Raw genomic sequence first — 21,254 nt, forward strand, 5'->3', positions numbered from 1 at the left:
AACATGTTAAATACAGAAGATTGGGTTGAGTCAGAAGAACCTATCGATTTTATATTTCTTTTTGAGTAAGTCCAGGTCATCGGGATAAACAGGGAAATACGCTTCTGACTGATTGTTATGCAAAACCATTTTATCAGGTGATCACTGTTTGTAAGGATGGGCCGGGGTTTAGATCAGCAAGGATAGGTTTTATCGAGAAAATAAACGACAGCACCCTCCGTTTGATTTGTTTCAGCTAGTTTTATAATCACTTCTAATCTAATTCAAGTTCATTTCAAGTGATAAAAGCAGTGAAATTGCAACAGCTCAGGTGTTCCGGTCGAATTTTTATCGTTTTGTTATTATGCATCTACTTTTCAAGGCCAGAAATTCAGAGCATATAGCTTGCATAGCATCACAAGGCATATAAACTGAATGAATGTAGGTCATCTGAGTCAGATGTCGTGCACAGCAAAGCTCCATTAATCTCATCAGTTAACCTAGCGCCGGCCACTGAAAGCGCTACTGTTTTTTGTGACATTTTAACTGATTTATGTTGCTGACTTTATTTTGTGTGCTGTGTCGTACAAATTTTCGCCTTGATTCAGATGATGGCAGTGATTGCATTGTCTAACTCTTTCTCATCCACGTACTTCTTTGGTACCCTTACGCAGGTTTGGTACATTTACTGAGAAGGGTTGACTAAATTAGCCTCTATCGGAGTAACGCTTGGGATGTACCAGTTAATACTTTAACACAAGACTGTGAACTTAAGTCTTTTGTCATGGTGTTGGACCATTTCCCGAGGATGATAGGTGGTTTTTAAGAGCAGAATATTCTTTATATACACGTCGCTTGACTGCAATGTTCCAAATAAACGAGGATCTGCAGTACCAAGACTATGGTACACGGATTAGTAATACTTAGTATGCCGGACCTATGCAATTTCACACAAAGAACCATAACTTTTCAAAGGTGATAGTTTCTGGGTGATGGAGTCCAATTAGTTGTGCTTATATTTTGGGCAATTACAACTGGAGTAGGTCTTAGCTTGTGACTATTCTGATGTGACGAGAATCTCAAGAATGAACACCGTGGAGTATGTGACTGAAACTGCCTCAAAGTCTGATATCGCCGAAGGAGACTCAACTGACGGGTGACCTGCCTTTGCGGCTTTGAACTGGTCGGACTTGATAAGACAAGCAGAAAGGAAGTAAAGGATCTCTTTTCCGGCGGGGAAATTTTATTAACCTGCCGAACACACCAAAATACTCCATCCCACTGAAAAATATTTTTGCATTTACCCCTGTAGCTACTTCATTAAAGCCGCAGTCACTGATCGATGACATGCATTATTCTAGATTTGTTCAAAGAACACGATTTTGAGTGGCCTGGGGACGATTACTTTGCCGCAGCTTTTTCGTGAACAAATAAAATCCGTATGTTTGTTCTTCAGTCCCAATATATATTAGACGTCTGTAACCTTCGGTCATAACAGTGTAATAACAATTATATGTTGATAACGTCTCACTGGAAATTCGAATCACATCCTTGCAACAAAGCGTGATGCCTGTTAGCAACTTGGAGTTTCCCTTCTATGACAGCTGACATTAACTTCATCGATCGGACAGGAAACAGCATGAACATTGATATTCTGTGAAAGCGTCTAAAAAGTATATTTGTGAGGCTTGTCCGGAACCTTGTATCACCAGTATGGTACCGCCCACTCTAAAGACTTTACCTGTTGCAAAATACGACTAAGAGAAGTCACTAGACAGCGGAACCTCACGTGAACTCACCCTAAGTTTTGATAGAGGGCTATCACTGTAGACAAATTGAAAACCCCTGTATGGCTATTAAGAGTGATAAGCGTCGTTGCTTCGAACAGAAGCTTGAAATAAGGTCGAAAACGACTTTTAAGTGTATTTTCCTACCTCTGTTAGGACGCAAGGATACATAATCCACTTCTGTCTTTCTTCTGTGAGCAAAGTCGATGCAAATCTAACAACGTCACTACAAGTGCGTGGGTTTTGCAAGAATGACCCTTGCGTGACCAACCAGTTGGTGGCCAAAGAACAACTGGCCATAGCCTCTAGAGATAGCAGATGACTTCATTAAGGCGTTTAAGAAACTTCCCAATTGGATGTTGTTGACAGAATATCAGTACGCGTAATACTGGAGGCAAGTTCTTAAGCTAGAATTTAGTCAGGGGCAAGCAATACAAAATGGACGATGAGTTGTTCACTGTCGCACTCTTGAGCGATCTGTCCTGGGACTTACACCATTCCTACTCTGCAGGAATGAGCTGTTCAAAGCCACAAAGTTTCGATGTCTGACCTATGCAAAGGCCACTACCCGCAGATAGATAAGGGTGACGACGGGTTGGACTTTTTCAAGACCACTAGGATCATCCCACCTAGTGATTGTTGGCGTCCGCTATTTGTAAATTGACCGGGGCATGCCAGCCTGTAGACGTGGATCATTCAGCTAGCTAAGATTATCGGTTGTCAAATCCTTTAGGCCACATGTGTGTGCCTGTCTAAGGAGTACGGTAGGCGCGCAAAGGGAATCTATTCCCCAAACATGAGTGTTAATGGCAGTAAAACACGCAATACTGAACGTACGGCGTAGAAGCAGTCTGAGTTATATGAAGTAGTCTCTTCCGTATTATCGTCAATCTCAGGATAACCTAGTTGGACTTCGATAAGAATGTTTCAGACCCGATTGGGTGTACCGCTGCACACCGAAAATAACGGAAATCACGGGGCGCTCGTAAGTGCTTCTCGATCCTTATGTCACCGGGTAGGTTTGATACCATCTGAACTTGCTTTATAATTGCCGGATGGAAGTTGATGCAGCATCTTTAACTACAGATTGGACAAGAAGATGATTAATTTATGGTATCGGTAAAAACCAGCGAACACGGTAGAATGGGAATATGGGGCGAAAGCTGACTTTCCAACAGTCACATACCATCTGAATACAGAATGCTGATTGGTGAGTGTTGCAGATTCACAAAATATGTATTGTTTTTGACATGCCTGGACATTTACAAATGTTGGCATATTGAGAAAGGAAGTGTGCTTGTTGCTGCGAGTGGTTTCGGAAAAATTGGGGTCAGGCTACCAATCTTTTGAATCTCATCACGACTGATGCCATATTTTTCTGAAATTCGGGTCATAAAACACGGTAGGTTTTGTACGAGAGATCGAAGTGAACATTCTGGCCACCTCAAGTTTGCTTTCATTTCTATGGATAGATTTTGCTTTTTCTCAAAGCCGTCTAGTACTGTATTAGCATTTAGTTTGATGTTTGTGAAGATACTGTGCTCCAACATCTCACCAGTGTGAAGCACGCCACACATTCCCTGTTCAAATAGCTGAGAAACACTTTAGGTCACAATTAAAGAGTCAATTTAAAAACTTCAAGCACCATTCTGTTGGTCTTCTGACACCAGACAGGGGATAATAGATCAGTACATTAGAACGAGGCCTCACAAGAGATGCAACAGTCTTTACTGGCTTAGCATCCGCAATGTATGTCCTTCACTGGAGTCTATGATAGGTCGCAAACGGACGGGTTCAGTCATTGTTTTTTATAGCTGCATGTTAATCACACACACATAGTACGTCCAAGGCTTTCTATTTTATAATTTCCTGCTTTATAGCAACCTAGAAACTCATACGGACAGTGATAACTCGAAATGACCAGTGGAAAATATGTGGCGTCTGAAAAGGAACGCTGTCAGAATGAAACTTACCACAAGATTCTCACGGTAAGAGTGTCAGAGCTTGCAGGAAACATAACTTGTACACTGACAGGAGATACGCACCCCGAAATCTGAGGAGGAAATCGATTCCATACTTTCATGCTGTGACCATGATTTGAATGTGAATTTAAAAGACAACAAATTAATGACTTTACTGCACCATGCAATGCGGTCACATAACTTCTATCTTGCGAGACGTCTTGTTGCAGATTATGGAGCTGGTGAGTCCAAACCTGATCGTCTCATTCACCACGAAACTTAATGTGGAACGATTTTATATGTATACCCACACATCCTACTGAGCTGTATGGATGGATGTCTGAAAGGCAGTCTCAGGCTTTCCTCCCCAGTTGCTAATCTTGAGGAAATTCTAACGAATACGATTCACAATTTACTATTCTTCTATATTAGTTGTGAAGAACTGAATGAACAAACACTTAGGTACGCATCGAATATATCGTCATTACTGTGACTTTGATCAAAGGTCCTGTACATTTATGCTCCAGTCGCCCGACTGTTATAGAACGCCGGGCTAGGCACTGCATGATAGGATCACCATTGATACATTCATGTCAAATTATAATCCATAATAACGAGGCTGTCAAAATTCAGTCAGAGTAAATGCCTGATTGTCTGAGTTGAAGCTGCCCACCGAAAAATAGATTGTCACTCCTCATAAAGAAAATCATTCGACAGCCGACGATCGGTTTTGCCCTTTTTGTGGCTCGTCAGATAGGCGTAGTCCCCGAGTTTTCGTTGACTTAACGTATTACTTGAAGCCAAATTGCACGGAATTAGCAAAATACACTCATTTGCAAGGAAATTTGGTTTTGCTAGAGACTCAACTGGAACCCAGCTGAATTTCTCGTTCGTGATTGTGATAACTCGAATATCGTAGCAACCGGGACATGAAGCGGCCTGGTGCAGCACATTCAGCTGTCTGGAAACATCGCTGATTCAGCTGGATTCCTTCGCACAACCATACTGGTTTGCAAGTGAGTGTCAGTTTGTCACTCGTTCAAAATGGCGTTGCCGAATGTGCTACTGTCTTAACAGTAAACATTGTTGTTGGATGAATTTTACTACGCATCTTGTGTTTTTGCAGTTCATTCAACCATAAGGATATTTCTAGGGAGAACAGTGAAGTTATTTCAAGGGACTTTGGGCAGTTTTCAGAAGCTAAGATGGAAGACTATGGTCATATTCCTGTCTCCGTTCTAAAGGAAGACAGTTGAAGGGAACTATCTACAGCATCAGAGTATTCCATGGAGGGCAACTGAACTGCATTCGAATGAAGACAGCCCAATGTATAGACTCAGTCATGCGTATCGCCTACATCAAGTAGCACGAATGACCGGCCAATCACCTGCCTATCTTGACAACGGGCCCGTTTGTTACCGGTGGTTTCTTCATAAACTCAACACAGTTATGCAGATGGATCAGCAATCTCACCACAGTTTGATGACTTAAGGAGTAGCGTTCTGTAAAAGTTGTGCAATTTAGCAGTCTCCATTCATTGTCTGAAAGTAATACACCACTCATAAGTTTGCTGAACACCGTTCGACAACATACGACCTTTCTTTAGATTTATCAAGTAAACAGTCCCTGAGTTCTCTCAACCTTGTGTTTAATTTACCACCAAGCTGGACACATTTTAGGAATGCTGTCATTCGCATAACGGTTTTGTTTTGTCAGAAGACTACCGATTTCAGCTAAATCGGCCGTTAATGACGGTCAGATATGTTCATCTCCATAGCGATGGTAAGAATACCTAGGGTCATAAAACTGCACTGATGGGCGAATTACAGTCGACTGTTCCTTTTCGAATCAGCTTTCATCAGTTGAACAAGTGGCAAGTCGCGGAGTTTCATAAGGTCGGACATATAGGCAAGTGGATGGCCTTTTACCGCATACTTCTCTGACGCTTGTGTTGTACGAGCCGACCTCCGACAAACAGGAATCCCTACAGAAGACGAACTTGGGTGAGACTTGAAGTTTCCGAGCAATTTAGAGTATTGGCCGGGGAGCTTGCTCGGTTTAATGAATTTCTTAGGTGTAACAGCTGCCTAACGATACCTACAAAATAAAATTGCCTAAAGTTATGGTTTTTAGCTTCTGTAATCACGTTCATACCGGTTTCACCATTTTCAAATGTGAACAACTTTAGATAAACTCACGATTGTTTTCGTATTGTCGTTGATTGACCAGCACAAACCCTGTTAAGATAGTACTGTGCAAGATAGGCAACTATTATGAACGAGAATAAGATACCACAAGTGTCAGCCGGCCTCATTCAAGTCGACATGTGTATCAGGTCATGTACAATGCTGTAGATCTCCTACTGGACTCCTGCTGTGAGTCCACTGGTCCTGTCCCTGCTGTGTAGTGAGCTTAATACGAAAGGACCACATGGTTTGTCTGTTTGTAAAGATTGCCTGTCAGCCGTTTATTACAAATTAATGGGTCCGCTTCGTTTTAGGTGGGTTTACACAAGGGTATCACCATAGAAAACGTGGCCCACTCTAAGCCGCGACCCATGCAGTAATGATAACGATTAGGGCTTTTCTAGATAGCTCTGCCCTTCATAAAGGACCTTTTGTTTTACCAAAGCTTAAGCTCAACAAATTTCCCGATATAGCTGCTTTCTTCAAGTTTCCACGCATGATTTCCACATTTTCCCTAAACGCTATCACTTGAGCATAGTCCGGAAGCTTTCGGTTCCAGGCAGTTTACCAATAGTTGTCTCTGTTTCTAAATACTGAAACTCAGCCCTTTGCCTAGACGCTTTTCATTGCAACCAGACATTCTTTAAGCGATTGAAAAAAACATTCTGAAGAAGTACTCGGCCATTTTCTCCTACTAAGTTAGGCTAGTCACGTCACACAACAACGGAGTTATAAAATCTTTTGGCTAGAGTGTCCAGATTGATTAGCCACACAAATGATGTCATCTAGAAAAATATGGTAGTAGTCTCCACTGCCGGCAAACCGAACTGTGAACAGCGACATTTCGGCATAGATAGGAAAAAAATGGAGCAACAAGAAATTCCAATTGCTACAAATATCTTCTTGTCGGTTTTCATTAACTCGTAACTAAACATTCAAAGTGCGACAGAGTAACAGTGCAAGATTCTGCACAAGTTCTGCACTTTAGTTTTTTTCCTAAAGATGGAATTGAAGCTCTAATCAGTGGACACGGTTGATGGGACAGTAAGAAATAACTATCAAGATCAAGCGAAAACCTCAGCTTACCTTTAGTTCGTAAATGAGACAGAAAATAACTAAGATATATTAGGATTTTTTAGCTGATCATCAGTTTACATTGGCAAGTAGAATCAAACCAAAGACTTCGAAATCGCACCCCTGTTTCCAATTGGTCCTCGTTCTAGTGTAAGGTAAAGAATCGAGTTCTGGCAGGCGGGACTTCAATAACACGTTTCAGGTTTAAAACCACGATAACCACATGTTCTTCTCGGGTTGGTATTTTAACTCACAATGAGTTGACTTGAAAAGAAGTCATGTTTGTGTCCAGTAATACCAGATGACATTCAGTTAGATCAGAAATCCTCTCCCCACACTGTATCCTACGTCTTTTATTATTCCACCACATTGATTTCTTACTGTTATCCAAAAAGTCGCAACATGCAGTGTAGTCTGCAGCCTGACATTTGAGTATTTTGCCATTAAAGTATGTCCGATTGTGACCTAATTGTTCAATATGTGAAACTTTATACACCGGAGAAAGGCGTTCGCCTCGGAAGCCTATTGAAGAGTGCGCCCAATTTTTTGTTTACAACAATCGGTGTCTTGGACAGTTCCTGCATCCTAAATTACATGTATTAGGTGTCCAATCAGACAAGAAAACTCCGCAGTTTCAGGCATCGTAGCATGTTTCGACCGGACGGGGTTTGCTTCGGTTTCTCTCGTGGGTCAGACGACAATCGACCCAAGAACATGGGAGATTTTCCAAAAAAGCTTCGATGTCTAGTGTTCAGAACGGAAACTTATTACCGGACTCAACAGAACAGAGTACTTCTCTAAATAAAGCCAGGTAAAGACCCTATAGTAACAATTATTTGGCATGGGGTTCAATGGAAACTATATACTTTCACGAACAAGTATTCCCTCGGTGGTCTCAGGATTTTAGACAGTGGGACTTTCACTGGTGCTGCGAAACATGCACTCTCAAATACAAAATAACTGGTGATTTTCAGGGCTGTGTCAATCGTCATTTTAAGTGATAAGTTTTGAGGAACATTGAGTGTATACTTATTTTTATTCTTTATCCTAGCAAAAATGACGATCTTAGCCTTACTGGTTGGGTGACAGCAGGTCATCCCTATCCCACATACAGTTTAAAATTTTCAAATCATTTTTTCCCAAACTCTTCTTGAACATGGACAACGGATATTCAGTTTAAAGCAAAATCCTCTCACGGCCCAACAAAACGTTAACCAAATAAAACAAAACTGGCTGCCTTGGAGTCACGGTCGAACATCTTGACTTACCTGGATTGAAAAATTCATAAAATATAGTAAGTTCCCACTGCATACTACTAGAGAAAAGTTCAGCAAAAAGCCACAACACTGCATTCATTGGCTTACTGATGGCTTGTAATAAAGCATCACTCAGATGGAGGTGCTGGAAGCATTCAATTCTGCCCTGTTTATCTTTCAAACGACCTTTGTTAAATTATTCTGTTTCGTTATTGAAGAAAAATTGCCGTAGACTAACCGGTTAAATAACTTGGAGACTAAAGCAGAGGAAGGTGTGGCTAAAAATACTAACCAGTCCCAGTTTTATATGATCCTGACCTGTGATGGTGCTTTTTTCCTCACCCTTATTTCAGCATGGGTCACACACTGCTAGACTTTCTTAGAATATGAAAGACATCCTTTTTTATTCACCTACTATTCTCAAAGGCCCAGCGGTGTCTTATGGCTGTCAACTGGGTTTTACCGAAGATTGTCGAGTGACACTTCAACTAGGTTGATTGACGTGTATGGAAAATGTGGGAGCGGGAGGGCACCGCTTAGCCGGATTAGATCCAAGCTAAGTAAACTCCATTATCTGAGATACTATCCACTGGGACTATCCGAGCCACGTCGAATGTCTGTTCGGTTTCTGAGGAAACTGAGTTCTTGGTAGTTCTTGATGAACTATTGGTGGCTTGGGTGATTTTATTGGTTTTCGATCTGTTCGCCGAGCATGGGAGTGAACTTCCAAACGTTCCGTCACCATACGAAGAGACATCATCGGTGCTCTGTTGGGAGGGTACCTCCTCTTTGACCACGTGCGTTTAAATAGCATTAGTATGTTTTTATATGTATTTTAACAGGATTGATTAATTAAAGGACAGCATCTTGGTAAATTTATGCTTCCTTTTGTGGTCTTTGCTACATTGTGGTCTGCGTTGCTTTGTTTATCCCAGCGCCTTCTATTTTCATTAGGATTGGCTCCGTTTCACGACAAATACTTAGAAAAACACGCATCTTTTAATAGCCTGTTCGCGGTTACAACAGCCAATACCCCGTACTTAGATCAATGACCGAAGTATTGCAAGCCGTGAAGATTTCCGCCTTCTCGGCACCACCTTGACCACCAGAGACTTAAAAATTGACACTGAAATACACGTTCAAGTTTTCAAGGCAAGTGTAGGTCCTGTTAGATCCTTCTTGGATGCCAGTCAATGGATGCATAGTCCCCTATACATCGGAAATTATGTCGACTTGCTTATGCATACCTACCTCCATAGGTACATCCAGCGTAAATCAGAAACACATGCTCGTGTATATCTGAACCATAGCAGTTGCGTGAAGAATACTTCGGTTTTCAGAATCTCTTGCTGTGATGCGATATGTAGTCCATCTAATCCTGGCTAGATTTCATTTGTGGCACCTACTCCACAGTGAGTAAGGAGTCATGATACACAATCGTGTCTGAGAAGAGAAGGCTACGTCCAACATCACAGTCGTTTTTGACAGTTCACCAAACACAGACAAAGAGTTTACGTTTTTCAGACACCTGAAAAGAAGTGAAGGTCACGACCGAAGTCTTTTAGTGTTTCTGCTAAAACCATCTATCTTCGATCTGTCTTTTCAGCGAGAATATGAATCGCATACTAAAATGATCTAGCACGCGTTGAATTTGCACGCTTTCCGTAGGTATGACCTTCGCCAAAGAGCTTTACCAACTTATCCACTGGTCCACTGCAAAATGGTTTAAAATAGATCGTCATCACACTTGAAGCTCATTGTTCGTCTCGTCCGTTGTCACTTGTTCAACAAAGGAGACTTGCAGCGAACTTCATGGACCGGCTAAGTTCTTTGAACCGCGGATCTTTTTCTGGTGTGGCTCAACGTTTAATGTAAATATTCAGGTTGTACATGCCTACCGTGTTGGAACAGACAGGCTGTAGTTCAGCGTTTATCTGTGAGGACTCCGTCAGACAAATCGACCACTTTACACCAACCTACCGACTTTGTAAGTTTATAACTATTCAGTAATTCACCACCAATACCGCTCTGCCAGGTGCCAGCAGGTAGACCTGGTCTCTAGATGGTTTTGGAAAGTGAGTTTTTATCGTTACAGCAGGGGAACACGACTGTCAAGGATACCTACCTGGAGCTCGCTAGTGTGGATTTCTGAGGACAAGATACTCAGAAATTTGATATGTGAAATTTGCTATCCGGTTACAATACGACTTTCAAAAACCCGTATCAGCTGATGGGATAAAATGACAGAGTACATCAGCCAGTGTCTGTGGTTCCAATTGTGTTGTGTACCGTGATGTAGATGCTTCTTGTGCTGACAGTAGTTCGCCAATTTCCAGATCGGATAGGGAAGTAATATCAGCTGGTAAAAAACGTCAAGCTTGTTGTCCTTGGGTTTAAAGACTCATAATCGTTAGTAACCTTGGAAGTTCATTTAATAAGGTGTCTATTGAGCTTGTATCCATCGTTATAGCAATTTAAGGAGTAAGATAAGTCCTGCGAGAAAAAAGAGAGCGCATTATGCGTCAGTGATATCCTTGTGTTTGTAGACATGAGGTGAGCTCGGTAGTTCCATAGCACACCTTCATATGGTTGGCGAGTATTTCTTGTGAAACATGAGATCTAGCGGTTGAGTTGGTAGGAATTTGATGAACAAAGCATGGTAAAAGTAGGTAGATAACTGGATCATTCCGGAACGTGGGCCTAGAAAGCAGGTGCGGAAGCATATTCACAAAACCACACCAAACCTTCAAGTAAAACACGGTGGACTTGAAAAATTGTGGTAAGTCTTCATCGACAAACGAATGACACCGGTGGAACCAAGAACGGGCGGTACTAAGTTTAGTGGTCCTCAGAGATTGTCTGCGCTATTCGGGTTAATCTGATAAATAGGCTGACATAACTCACCTAGAATAGCTTGATTCTTCGCGCTCATCCACAGGGAGACTTTTTCATTCAGACCATGTTTACATGAACTTTGTAATTCCATGTAGATCAAAGCTTAACTTTTGCATCAGATCTGGATTACAGTCTAGTAGAAACAGCCTAGAATATTTTCATCTAAATTCATACCATTATAACTAACGCATGTGATACACGGCGGGGTGGAAATAATACAAAAACGAATGAAAGAGGATAAGCTATAACGCCAAGTGAAATTTCGGATTGGACAGAATCGACTGATGCATCTAAGATCGGTGACTTACAAAGCCGAGCAAGGTGAGCGGTATTTAACATCCACGTAAAAAATAATCTATTTATGTTCTAAAGCACCAAAAGCTTTGACGGAAATAGCGAGCCATCTTGTCTTACTAATGAACACAAATCTATGTTTTGTTCACTAAGAGTCCCTTATCAGGAGTAGAAACGCTCCTGAATTGAGTGCCGTGATTTCCAGATTCATGTATCGTCTGTTCCTGCATGGGTCATTGAATTTCTCGTCCATCACATTTCTTGACGCAAATAATGCTTGTCAGTCAATGTAAATTTCAGCACAATGACGTGACTCACCTACTCTCTTCTGAGTGGGTATGCTAATTACTGATATCACCAGCTTTTTGTCTCTAAAGAGGCTGGTTGCCCGCTTCTTATATGGAGCAAAACCTAGGACCAGTAAATCGCCAATCGCTCTTACTTACAGTGGCCTAAACTATTGTCCCCTCAGTTCGTTTGTGCTTTGGAATATGTCAGTCATACGTCAGGTGTCTTATTAGCTTGGAAGAAAATATCATGCCACCTTTTTGGGGGTGAGGGAAAGGAATAAACGATTGCCAACCCCAAATTTAGTCCATCTGATCGAACCTACCAACGGCAATCTTCAAAAGTAATGGGGTGGGGGAAAGGAATAAACGATTGCCAACCAAGAGACAGGCGCCCAAATTTAGTTCATCTGATCGAACCTACCAACGGCAATCTTCAAAAGTAAATATCACTTTCTGTCCTTGCTATAAAATTTCTGTAACACAGCTATGAACGTCGTCCTAAATCTTTAAGTATTTTCATTTTTACAGACGTAGGCGCCAGGAGTAAATCTGGAATTACGCCATTACACATGCTTTGCAAAACGCGCCAAATGAAGGTGAGTGTCCTATATGCGGCAGTGATCCCTAAAATTGTGCCCGCCAATATTATGAAATTAACAGATAGGCATCTACTTAGCGTAGAATAAGGGCAAACCATGAATGTTCTTGTAGCTTGTTACGGAGCCTGCAAACGTGCGCTGACACGTGGTTGGGTGCAGACCGATCACAAAGTGTTTAAAAGCAAGCAGGGCCACCCATTAATCATGAACCACAGTCGTTATGCTATATCCTTAAGCTAATGACCCTCTGGTAGAATCGCAGAAATTTCACCTTATGTGGTCATTCACAAGATCAGAAGTCATGCCTCAACTAGTCGACAGTGTATTTGCCCTGCATTTTGTTAGACCGTCTGAAATGGAAAATACAAATTAGGCCTGCTGAAAATGTTTTTTTTTCACCGTTATTTAGATGTGCAACTTATTTGTTCTTTTCTCCTTGGCTACCAAAGATGTAGGTTCTCGTGGAGGTTTTACCCTCCAATCGGGGAAGTAACGATCCAAATAATTCTCTAGGCGGATGGACAATGCACTACAAATTTACAAGATACTTAACGGTCAGAAGCAATCTCTTGTGCCATGCAAAAAAGAGAGGAGGTACATGGGTCACTGAGTTACACAGTCGAATGAAGCGGGTTTCGGTTAGACGGGCTTGGAGATGGAAATTTTCTGTAGGCTGGTTCATGTTCAAAGATCCCACCAGTTTTTAGTATGGATAGCCGTTATTCGTAAATACGTGTTCTACTTACTACAGGCAGTTATGAAAATATGGCTTTATTTCCATTTTGGTCACAGATTTAATAAAATCCATTTCTGTTACAACAAAACCAAGTTGTCAAAAGGAATGTCATGCCTCTTCCAAGTTTTTCACATGTGGACTTTGGGTTGTATTGTACAATCGAGCTTTCATAGATCGAGGAGCACACCTGATATCAATAAAACTGAATAACGCTGACATTGGTGGCAAGATAAAATGCATTTTAACAGTTGCAATCTTACAAACTAGTACCCGAATAGGGTAAGTTCTTCGGGTACCGAAAACGCCAGATTTGTTTTTTGCATGTTTTTTTTGTGTCTTTGGATTGATAATACAATAACACAGTGGTAGGGTCTAAAACAATCCTGTTAACTCAGCGTTTTTTGAGTGGCTGATCTACCTGTAAAATCGACCAATCTAACAACTTTTTCTGTCTCTTCAGAGTAGAATTTGAACACTTAGAGTAAACATTATACAGGATAGCCGCTAGATCTGGTGATCTTTTGTTTAAATAAACAACTTCTAAGTCAGCGTGAAATGTGAACAGTTACTTGAGAATGAGTGGACGAGGTTAGCTGCCGCGTCCGATTGTTTAGAACTTCAATCGTCTCATCGTCAGCAGCGATGTTAGAGAAAGATGATTCATTTGGTATCATTAATCAAATGATGTAGTGGCGGTTGACGAATGCTATTCTCAACCCGAATTAGCGACTGATTTATTGGTCCTGTTTTCTCTGAAAAAACGTTTTGACAGACATTCAACCTTGCCAAATTTCCTGACAGGGAATTATTCTCCGTATTCATCACAATATTTGCCAACACTACATCTACTAATATGAAGACGGACTTCTGTTGGTGGAGGTCTAATTGCCCGTGAGTAAAAGCCAACACCAAAGAAACAATAAAACTTTCCTGCTCTTAGAGACATGATACAAAACATTTTCATTAGTGGAGAATATTCTTGTATATTATTCAGGAAGTGCCTGCCATCTAGAGAGACAATTCTTTGAGATTAGTGTTGTTTATCATTAGAAGCAGGAGCCTAAAGCGGATCTCAAAATTATACAGCTGAATTTAGTCAAAACCATTACTCGGGAACCCAGAAAATAAGAGATTAAAGTGTCCAAATTGTTAAGACCAACGCTGCTTGCAGGCTTTTCTCTAAGTGGATATCTGGTCCAAAACAAATCCACAAATGCGTTCTGTTTTCGACAAACACATTCATTTGCATGGTTTCCATTGCAGACTCCCCTGAATTCCAACCAAATCCCTATTTCACGACGTTCTTTTTCTATCGCGCAACACGTCCAGTCTTTCACTAGCTTTAGCGTAACGGCTACTTACACAAAATAATTTCATGGATGTGGGAAACATTCGAAGCTCGAGAAAGTGCGCCCCTACTTACTAAAATTAACTCTTTCCCAGAGGGAGCGCCGCAGGACCTTGGGATTTTATACTCCCTAATATGGCAGTGTTAAAGATAGATCTCATACCAAAAAGTACCGACAAGGAATGCTTGCACTTTCAATAAAGTATGCATTACTTTTTTCTGTAGCGAACTGGTGAGCTAGGTAAAGAGTTACAAATTAAGTGGAAGATTCTAAACCGAAGGCCTGATCCGGACGTTTAATTTATTTCGAGAGTGTGTGAAGTGAGTGGGGTAATCTACGCTCAAAATTAGATACTTTTGAGGCGTGCATTTCTGATCCGCAGGTCGACAGTTGTGATTCATCTCAAATTGACAACCAAGGCAATAATTTGGCCTATGTTATCAAATAAAGTGACGTGAATAAGGGGCTCTTATTGGCGAGTACACGATAGTTAACAAAAAGGTTGCACAGGAATGGAGTTGACGCCGAACATTCAGCGACTAATAGAGACACTGGGGTTGGAATCCTTCAGTAAAGTTTGCAACCGTCAAGTAACGAAAGTATACGTCTAGACAGACAACCAGAAACTGCCTAAAGGATAACAAAGGTAACAAATAGGAATATGTGTTTGGAACCTTACTTTTTCAGTGGGGAACGAGCTAATATGCCTTTTGAATTATCTGTATTGTGAAAAGGAATAGACTGAAATTACTTGCTTGGAAACCCAGACGACGGCGGTAGCCCTTACTCTGCATCTCTAGTGTAGTCTAATAACTACCGATCGCCGTAGCAGCTACATTGATATTTGCCCAGTGAGTGCCACTTTTCATAGGTTAACGTCGGTCATTAGAATACTTGAAACCAAGGGAAGCGTGGTGGGAAAAACATAAAACTTGGCAGTAAAGTGCTGTTACATTTATCTCAAACGATTAATTCTTGACGGCTATTCTATTAAAAATGTGCCCAAGCCGTACATTTCGATTTTCTCCNTTTGGTTCAAAGGAAAAAAATGATAGTGACGAAGAGGATTTGGAAGAGTGGGCAAGGCGTACTGTGGAGCGAACAAGAATGAAGAAAAAAGACAAGAGAAAATTCACGAAAAAAGACGGAGATGACAAAGGCGGTTCGACTGATCAGGATATCATTTCGTTCTTGGTCAAAAATGGTGCGAATGTCAATGCAACGGATTACAGTGGATCCACTCCGTTACATTATACGGCCCTGTACAACCAACCTGAGTACGCCAGAGGTCTTATAAAAAATGGAGCAGATTTGGAGGTAAGCATCTGCCTTACTTTTTGTTGTTTCACCTATTTGTCTGAATATTTCTATGGTTGTTTTTACGAGGACGTATCCTTGGGTTGTGGAGACAAAGTTGTTTGTAGGAACAGTGGTTATGCCAGTTTGTAATTCTTGGTGAACCATTCTGGACAGATCAGAAATTAAATTCAATCTCAGTGGTTAGTAACTGGCTTTTCTCTGCCCTGTTTGTACATTTAGTTCTAGGGATCTTATTGGACAGTATGCATTATTCTGAGACTAACAGCGTAGAATAAATCACATCACCTAGAAAACGTGTGATTTTTTCGTGACTCATGGTGTCATAGCCGAACCACTACATCCTCGAGGCTTTGTGTTCATGTTTTGGCTTATTGATGGTGACAGCTCCGGCCTCCAAAGCAACCAGTCAGTACATGCTACAGATATACGTTTAAAGTCGCTCAGGTGATTTACAAAACAAACGAATTGTCTTTGAGTGTCCATCAGTTATGTTTCCACGAACTTGTAAGAGAGATACTGTTGATCGTACCGTGTCAGTATATCAGCAGAGTCATAATAATCAAACAAACTGTAACATCACCTGGTCTAATTTTTATATGCATCTAGTAAAAGTACAGAAAAGTAAATTTTTAAATAATGCATTAAATTCTGCAAAGCTGTGGTACATAGCTGCTTAACTGGAGAGTAGGTCCTTAGGCTTAAGTAAAAATGTGATAGAGAGGGATGCAAAATGTGTGCTGTACGGATGTATGCACATTATAGTAGTTGAACACTTTAACCAAGAAACTTCCACGTTTGATGTTTTATACTGGCTTAATCATGCTATCGTCCCATTTGGCAAATTCCGGTTGACGATTTCCAAATAGTCAAATGACACTCGGTTAATCGTGCTTATTTTGTATGGCCTAAGAGAAAACACGACCGGGATTCTAGTATGCTCACAAAGCACACACAAAGAAACAAGAAATCCACGACCAAGTGCACTTGATAAGACAATACGGGACATTTTGGAAGTTGCGTATGACGCGTGACTCCCGCTCACCTTATTCTAGTGTGATGTTCAATTCTGTCCAGTAATTGCAACAAATCCAGTCATCGAAAAAGGCGAAATAAGAAAAGTGCTGACTAGAACGTACGTGCAGTACGGAAACATGGAGCTATACATCCATAGCACAAATGTGCTGAGAAGTGTTTAGCAGCAATAAGTAGTAGGTGGGTACTCACTTCCCTCCCTCAGACAGTTTAATGAAAGAAGCCTTGAATCAATCCACTAACGGTAAAAAAAATACTGGTAATGAGTCGGGGACTCCATGGAGTTTTGTGTGATGCCCACAGTTGATGATTCCCAAAAAGGGTAAAACAGCCATACAGTGATTCCTAACTTTTCAGCATAGACTGATTTAAATAACAAGACGCAATTTTCATCCAAAAATTAAAATCGCTGTGAAACGCTGCACAAAAATACATGCGATTTTGTCATTAGGTGGTTTTGCGGAAACTGAAGTTAGACACAGTTGCCAATGACAATATATTTGCCAATATATTTGCATGTTCATATATGGATGGCTCAAGTGGTGAGAGCGCGAAGTTACTAACCGGAAGGTCCCTGGTTAGAACCAAATCTCTGCTTGTCGACTTCCCCTGTCTAGGCTTAGGCAACCTGGCAGTGTCCCAGCCCTCGTGCTTCCTTTGGATACCATGGCAATTAGGCACCGAAACGGGCTGAACGACTCATACGGACCATTCCTGATTGGTCAGTTTTCCTACCCAGTCATTTCAGAAAGCATCTGGGTTTCGCTGTTGAAGCTAAAAAAGCAGCATTAAAAAACCAAATCCGATCGACCTCGCTTGCTTTTTCTTCCAGAATTGAGTTCATTCAAGGCAAAACTGACTAAAATTCGGGATATTTGAAAGTGAGCGTTCAAAACCTTTTCTCTTAAAGGTGAATGATGACGTCCTGTAGATTTATACGAAACGTAGTTTTTTGGCACGCGTACACAATAATAATCTGGTCTAAATTTAAAAGAGGTTAAGAAAATGACTCATCTAAAGGTCAAAGTCCTCATCAGAATAATTTGAACGAGGGGGAAGTCGGCAGAAGCCTAGCAATGATGTTTCCTTTGTGGCCAGAGGGGTAGCCATGTCAGATCTGCTTAAAATACCATCTACCTACCACCCTTTATTGGTAAGCTCGTGACTAGCCAAACGGAGGCAATCAGTTTAATGTTGCTACTGGGGAATGGCTACCGCATCTTGAGTTATCCTGGTGTGTAGAATGGTAATTAACACTCTTGTCAGATCTGCTTAAAATACCATCTACCTACCACCCTTTATTGGTAAGCTCGTGACTAGCCAAACGGAGGCAATCAGTTTAATGTTGCTACTGGGGAATGGCTACCGCATCTTGAGTTATCCTGGTGTGTAGAATGATAATTAACACCCTAATAAACTCTCGACAAGGCTGGCAAAGTCTGCAATAGTTTTGGTAAAAGACAAAGTCTTATCAGAAGACAAATGAAGCGTTCCATTTTTATAAAGTGAGTATAAAGAGTGAATAAACAGTGCTGCAGGAACCTTGTTCAAAGCGAACTCGTGTGAGTTATTCTCAGAGTATTCCGCAAAATTCATCTAAACATTCAGCCAATCCTTTAACCCTCATTGCTTTCCACTTTTGTCCCACCTGATAATTCAGTGCAGAGATATTGAAGGAATGACCCCTTTCATCTTGGCAGTGGAAAAGAATCACACAAGTGTGGGAAAAGTGCTCCTGGAAAATGGTGCTGACTACTCAGCAAAGGACAATAATGACAACAATGTGGTAAGCTGACAGTGCTGGACGTAAATGGTCCATTTTAACCGTATGGCGTCATAATACTAAGGTGACATATATTGTAACGTCTCGTGAGACAGCCCTTCAAGCAGAATTATGGTGATCACAAATTTAAACCTCTTTAGCTATTGATCTTGCTCGGAAATGCTCTTCATGTCCTGGAGGGGTCATTCTGCAGGGTCCATTATTTGAGTGGATGTGGATACGGGGAATTCGATCACGCAAGCCCTCTTTTGTGTTTACGACATAGATGATTACCTCCCTGTAGACTTTGCAATAATTCTATCTTAAAACTCTTGTTCTTGGATATCAGATATGAAAACTTCCAGGTGTCAGAAATTCGTGGCCGTCCATGCCTTGGGCGGTCTCCAAATTTAAGCGAACTTCTGGACCGAATTACAAGTGTTTCCCCATTGTTGCTTCATTCCAGCTGCACTTATGCTGTTTAAACAAGGATCACGCGACACTTGGATTGCTGTCCGAATATTTGTCTCAACTTGATGTGAACTTCCTCCGGAAACTATTGGTCCAAGTGAACAGGTCTAACGAAACGCCTGCACATTATGCTGCTCGACGAGAGGATCCGACACTGCTCCAGTCGATGCTACCTACAAGTAAGAAAATATCCAGCAACTAGTTGAAAGCACGAAAGTATCTCAGTAGGGTAGAAAATTGCAACCCTAGGTTCAAACACCCAAGCCACAAAAGGAAATCCTTGGCTTAAACACAAAACCGAGGTGCCGGAAATTTTGAAGTACTTGTGACCTGTTATCTAGTGGGAGCGAGAGGTAAATGTTGTTTACCGAGTCAATCAATCGGTAGAGGGTCCATAATGTTGAGAGACGTGTCATTTCACTCTGATCATCATTCAAGTTCAGAGACATGGATCGAATTATGATGTACGATAGGTTAAATGACAGGAATGCTAGTATTTATCCGGTTAGCTGGAGGCTTGTCATTCAGTCAACGGAGGATGAGAGAAACAATGTCCTTCCTAACTGTGGTTTGGGCAGTATGCACTGTTTATAAGGCAGGGAGAATATTACCACCATATATATATTTAAAACTGAGAAGAAACAGCCCTGTGAAAGATTTTCGAAGAGAAGAAGTAGAACACTCGGAGATGGGAATCATTAATAATCACTAACCGTTCAGCTGTAGCACCCTTTAGGTGCCTAGCTGCCATGCCAAACGAATAAGGCACAAGGGCTGGGATACTGTCAGGTTGCCCAAGCCTAGATGGGGGAATTCGAGAGGCAGAGGTCGGGTTCGAACCTTCCGGTTAGTAAATTCGCGCTCTAACCACTTGGTCCACCATGGGAATGGGAAGCAGTGAATCTCTGCAGCAATGTTAGAACGGAATTGATGTGTAACGCTCCACAATACACACGGTCCAATTCATCAGAATCTCTACCAGTAGTCTTGAATAATAAATTTAAAAGCATGTCAGACCAGGGTACCTCTCTTAGGATGAATTTATCTGGCTTGAGTCATGATTTTAATTGGACTCAATTTTCAACTGTTAGCTTGTGACCCTTGATTTCAAACGTGGCGAAATATTGTCCTACATCCGTGGTACAGCCATATCAATGAAGCAACTCCTGGAGTCATAAAAAGTTGGAATAGCTGGTTTGGTCTCTTATGTAATGGTTATTTAACGAGTCAGGTTTAACCACCACGGTTTTGACGAACAGTGATTCTTCAAGTACCTCGCCCTATTAATATTAAACTTATTTGTTGAATTGCACGTCACGTGATGGGGAATTTGTTCTGTATTATTCCTTAACAAACAACTCATCATTTCTCAGCTTGGTGTATGCCCGAGATGCTTTTAGACCGGTTACGTTTAGATTAACCACGTAGAACAGCATGTTTCCAAGGCTCTAACAAGGACAGACGCTCCTGGAAATCACTGTTATTACACTCTAACTATAATAGTGAGACGAATGATTACTCTGGTTCAGTCCTCATGCAAAGGAGAATTATAGGTGCCAACCCACTGGGTCTGAGAATTACGCAGTCTTTTTGCAATATCCATCCAGAAAGAGAACACACCGTGCTACCCATTTCATCGTGGGACGTTGTACCATCGGTTGGATTCAAGTTCGCCTGTCAAAAAGTTCAAAATCGATATAATGTGAAAATGCTTGAACAGATACTTTCCCAATTCAGGTCCTATCACTTTAGGTTCTCTCATCAGTAATGTCATTTTAACTCACATAAAGACCAGATTTGTTGAGCCGCACGGGTCTGAAATAAACTACACGTTTGTAACAAAAAATGATGTGCATATTTAGTGGTGTCTTGTCCACGACTCCTGCTGCCGGCAAATTAGCCTAAATGGGTGAATGCGAATTCAAACAGGTGGCCAAGCACCAACCATCTGCGTGGGGAATCAAGGCGGAGACCCGGTCTTCGTAAAAACGAATTTCGATCGGTTCGTCACCGCTGAGAAAAATGAAACACAAGTTCTAGTCGTAGCGATATCACACCAAATTTCACCAGGGGTGAAAGACCTACTATTGAAGTTGCACTTCGGAGTTCTCAAGAGTTTGTCTACTCAACATTGTGGAGAAGAAACGTAAATATGGCTCCTTCAGTAAAACGGCTGCTTTTGGGTTATTAGGAACAACCATTAGACTGTTTTAAGTATGAGACTCCAGGTGCTGGGTGGTTATCAAAGCTGGTCGTCAAAGCG

General features: G+C 41.3%; 1 protein-coding gene across 1 annotated transcript in view; it reads left to right on the top strand.

Moving 5' to 3' along the window:
* Positions 1-15,447: 15,447 nt before the first annotated feature.
* Positions 15,448-21,254, top strand: part of T265_08867 (hypothetical protein) — a gene marked incomplete at both ends in the record, with an annotated part of 47,637 nt that continues 41,830 nt past the window's right edge. Inside the window, 4 exons of the mRNA XM_009174784.1 lie at positions 15,448-15,723; positions 18,419-18,544; positions 18,987-19,170; positions 19,757-19,841. Coding sequence (XP_009173048.1) covers positions 15,514-15,723; positions 18,419-18,544; positions 18,987-19,170; positions 19,757-19,841 — 605 coding nt within the window. The remainder of the gene's footprint in view (positions 15,724-18,418; positions 18,545-18,986; positions 19,171-19,756; positions 19,842-21,254) is intronic.

This window comes from Opisthorchis viverrini (assembly GCF_000715545.1).
Source record: "Opisthorchis viverrini unplaced genomic scaffold opera_v5_242, whole genome shotgun sequence".
Lineage (NCBI taxonomy): Eukaryota > Metazoa > Platyhelminthes > Trematoda > Opisthorchiida > Opisthorchiidae > Opisthorchis > Opisthorchis viverrini.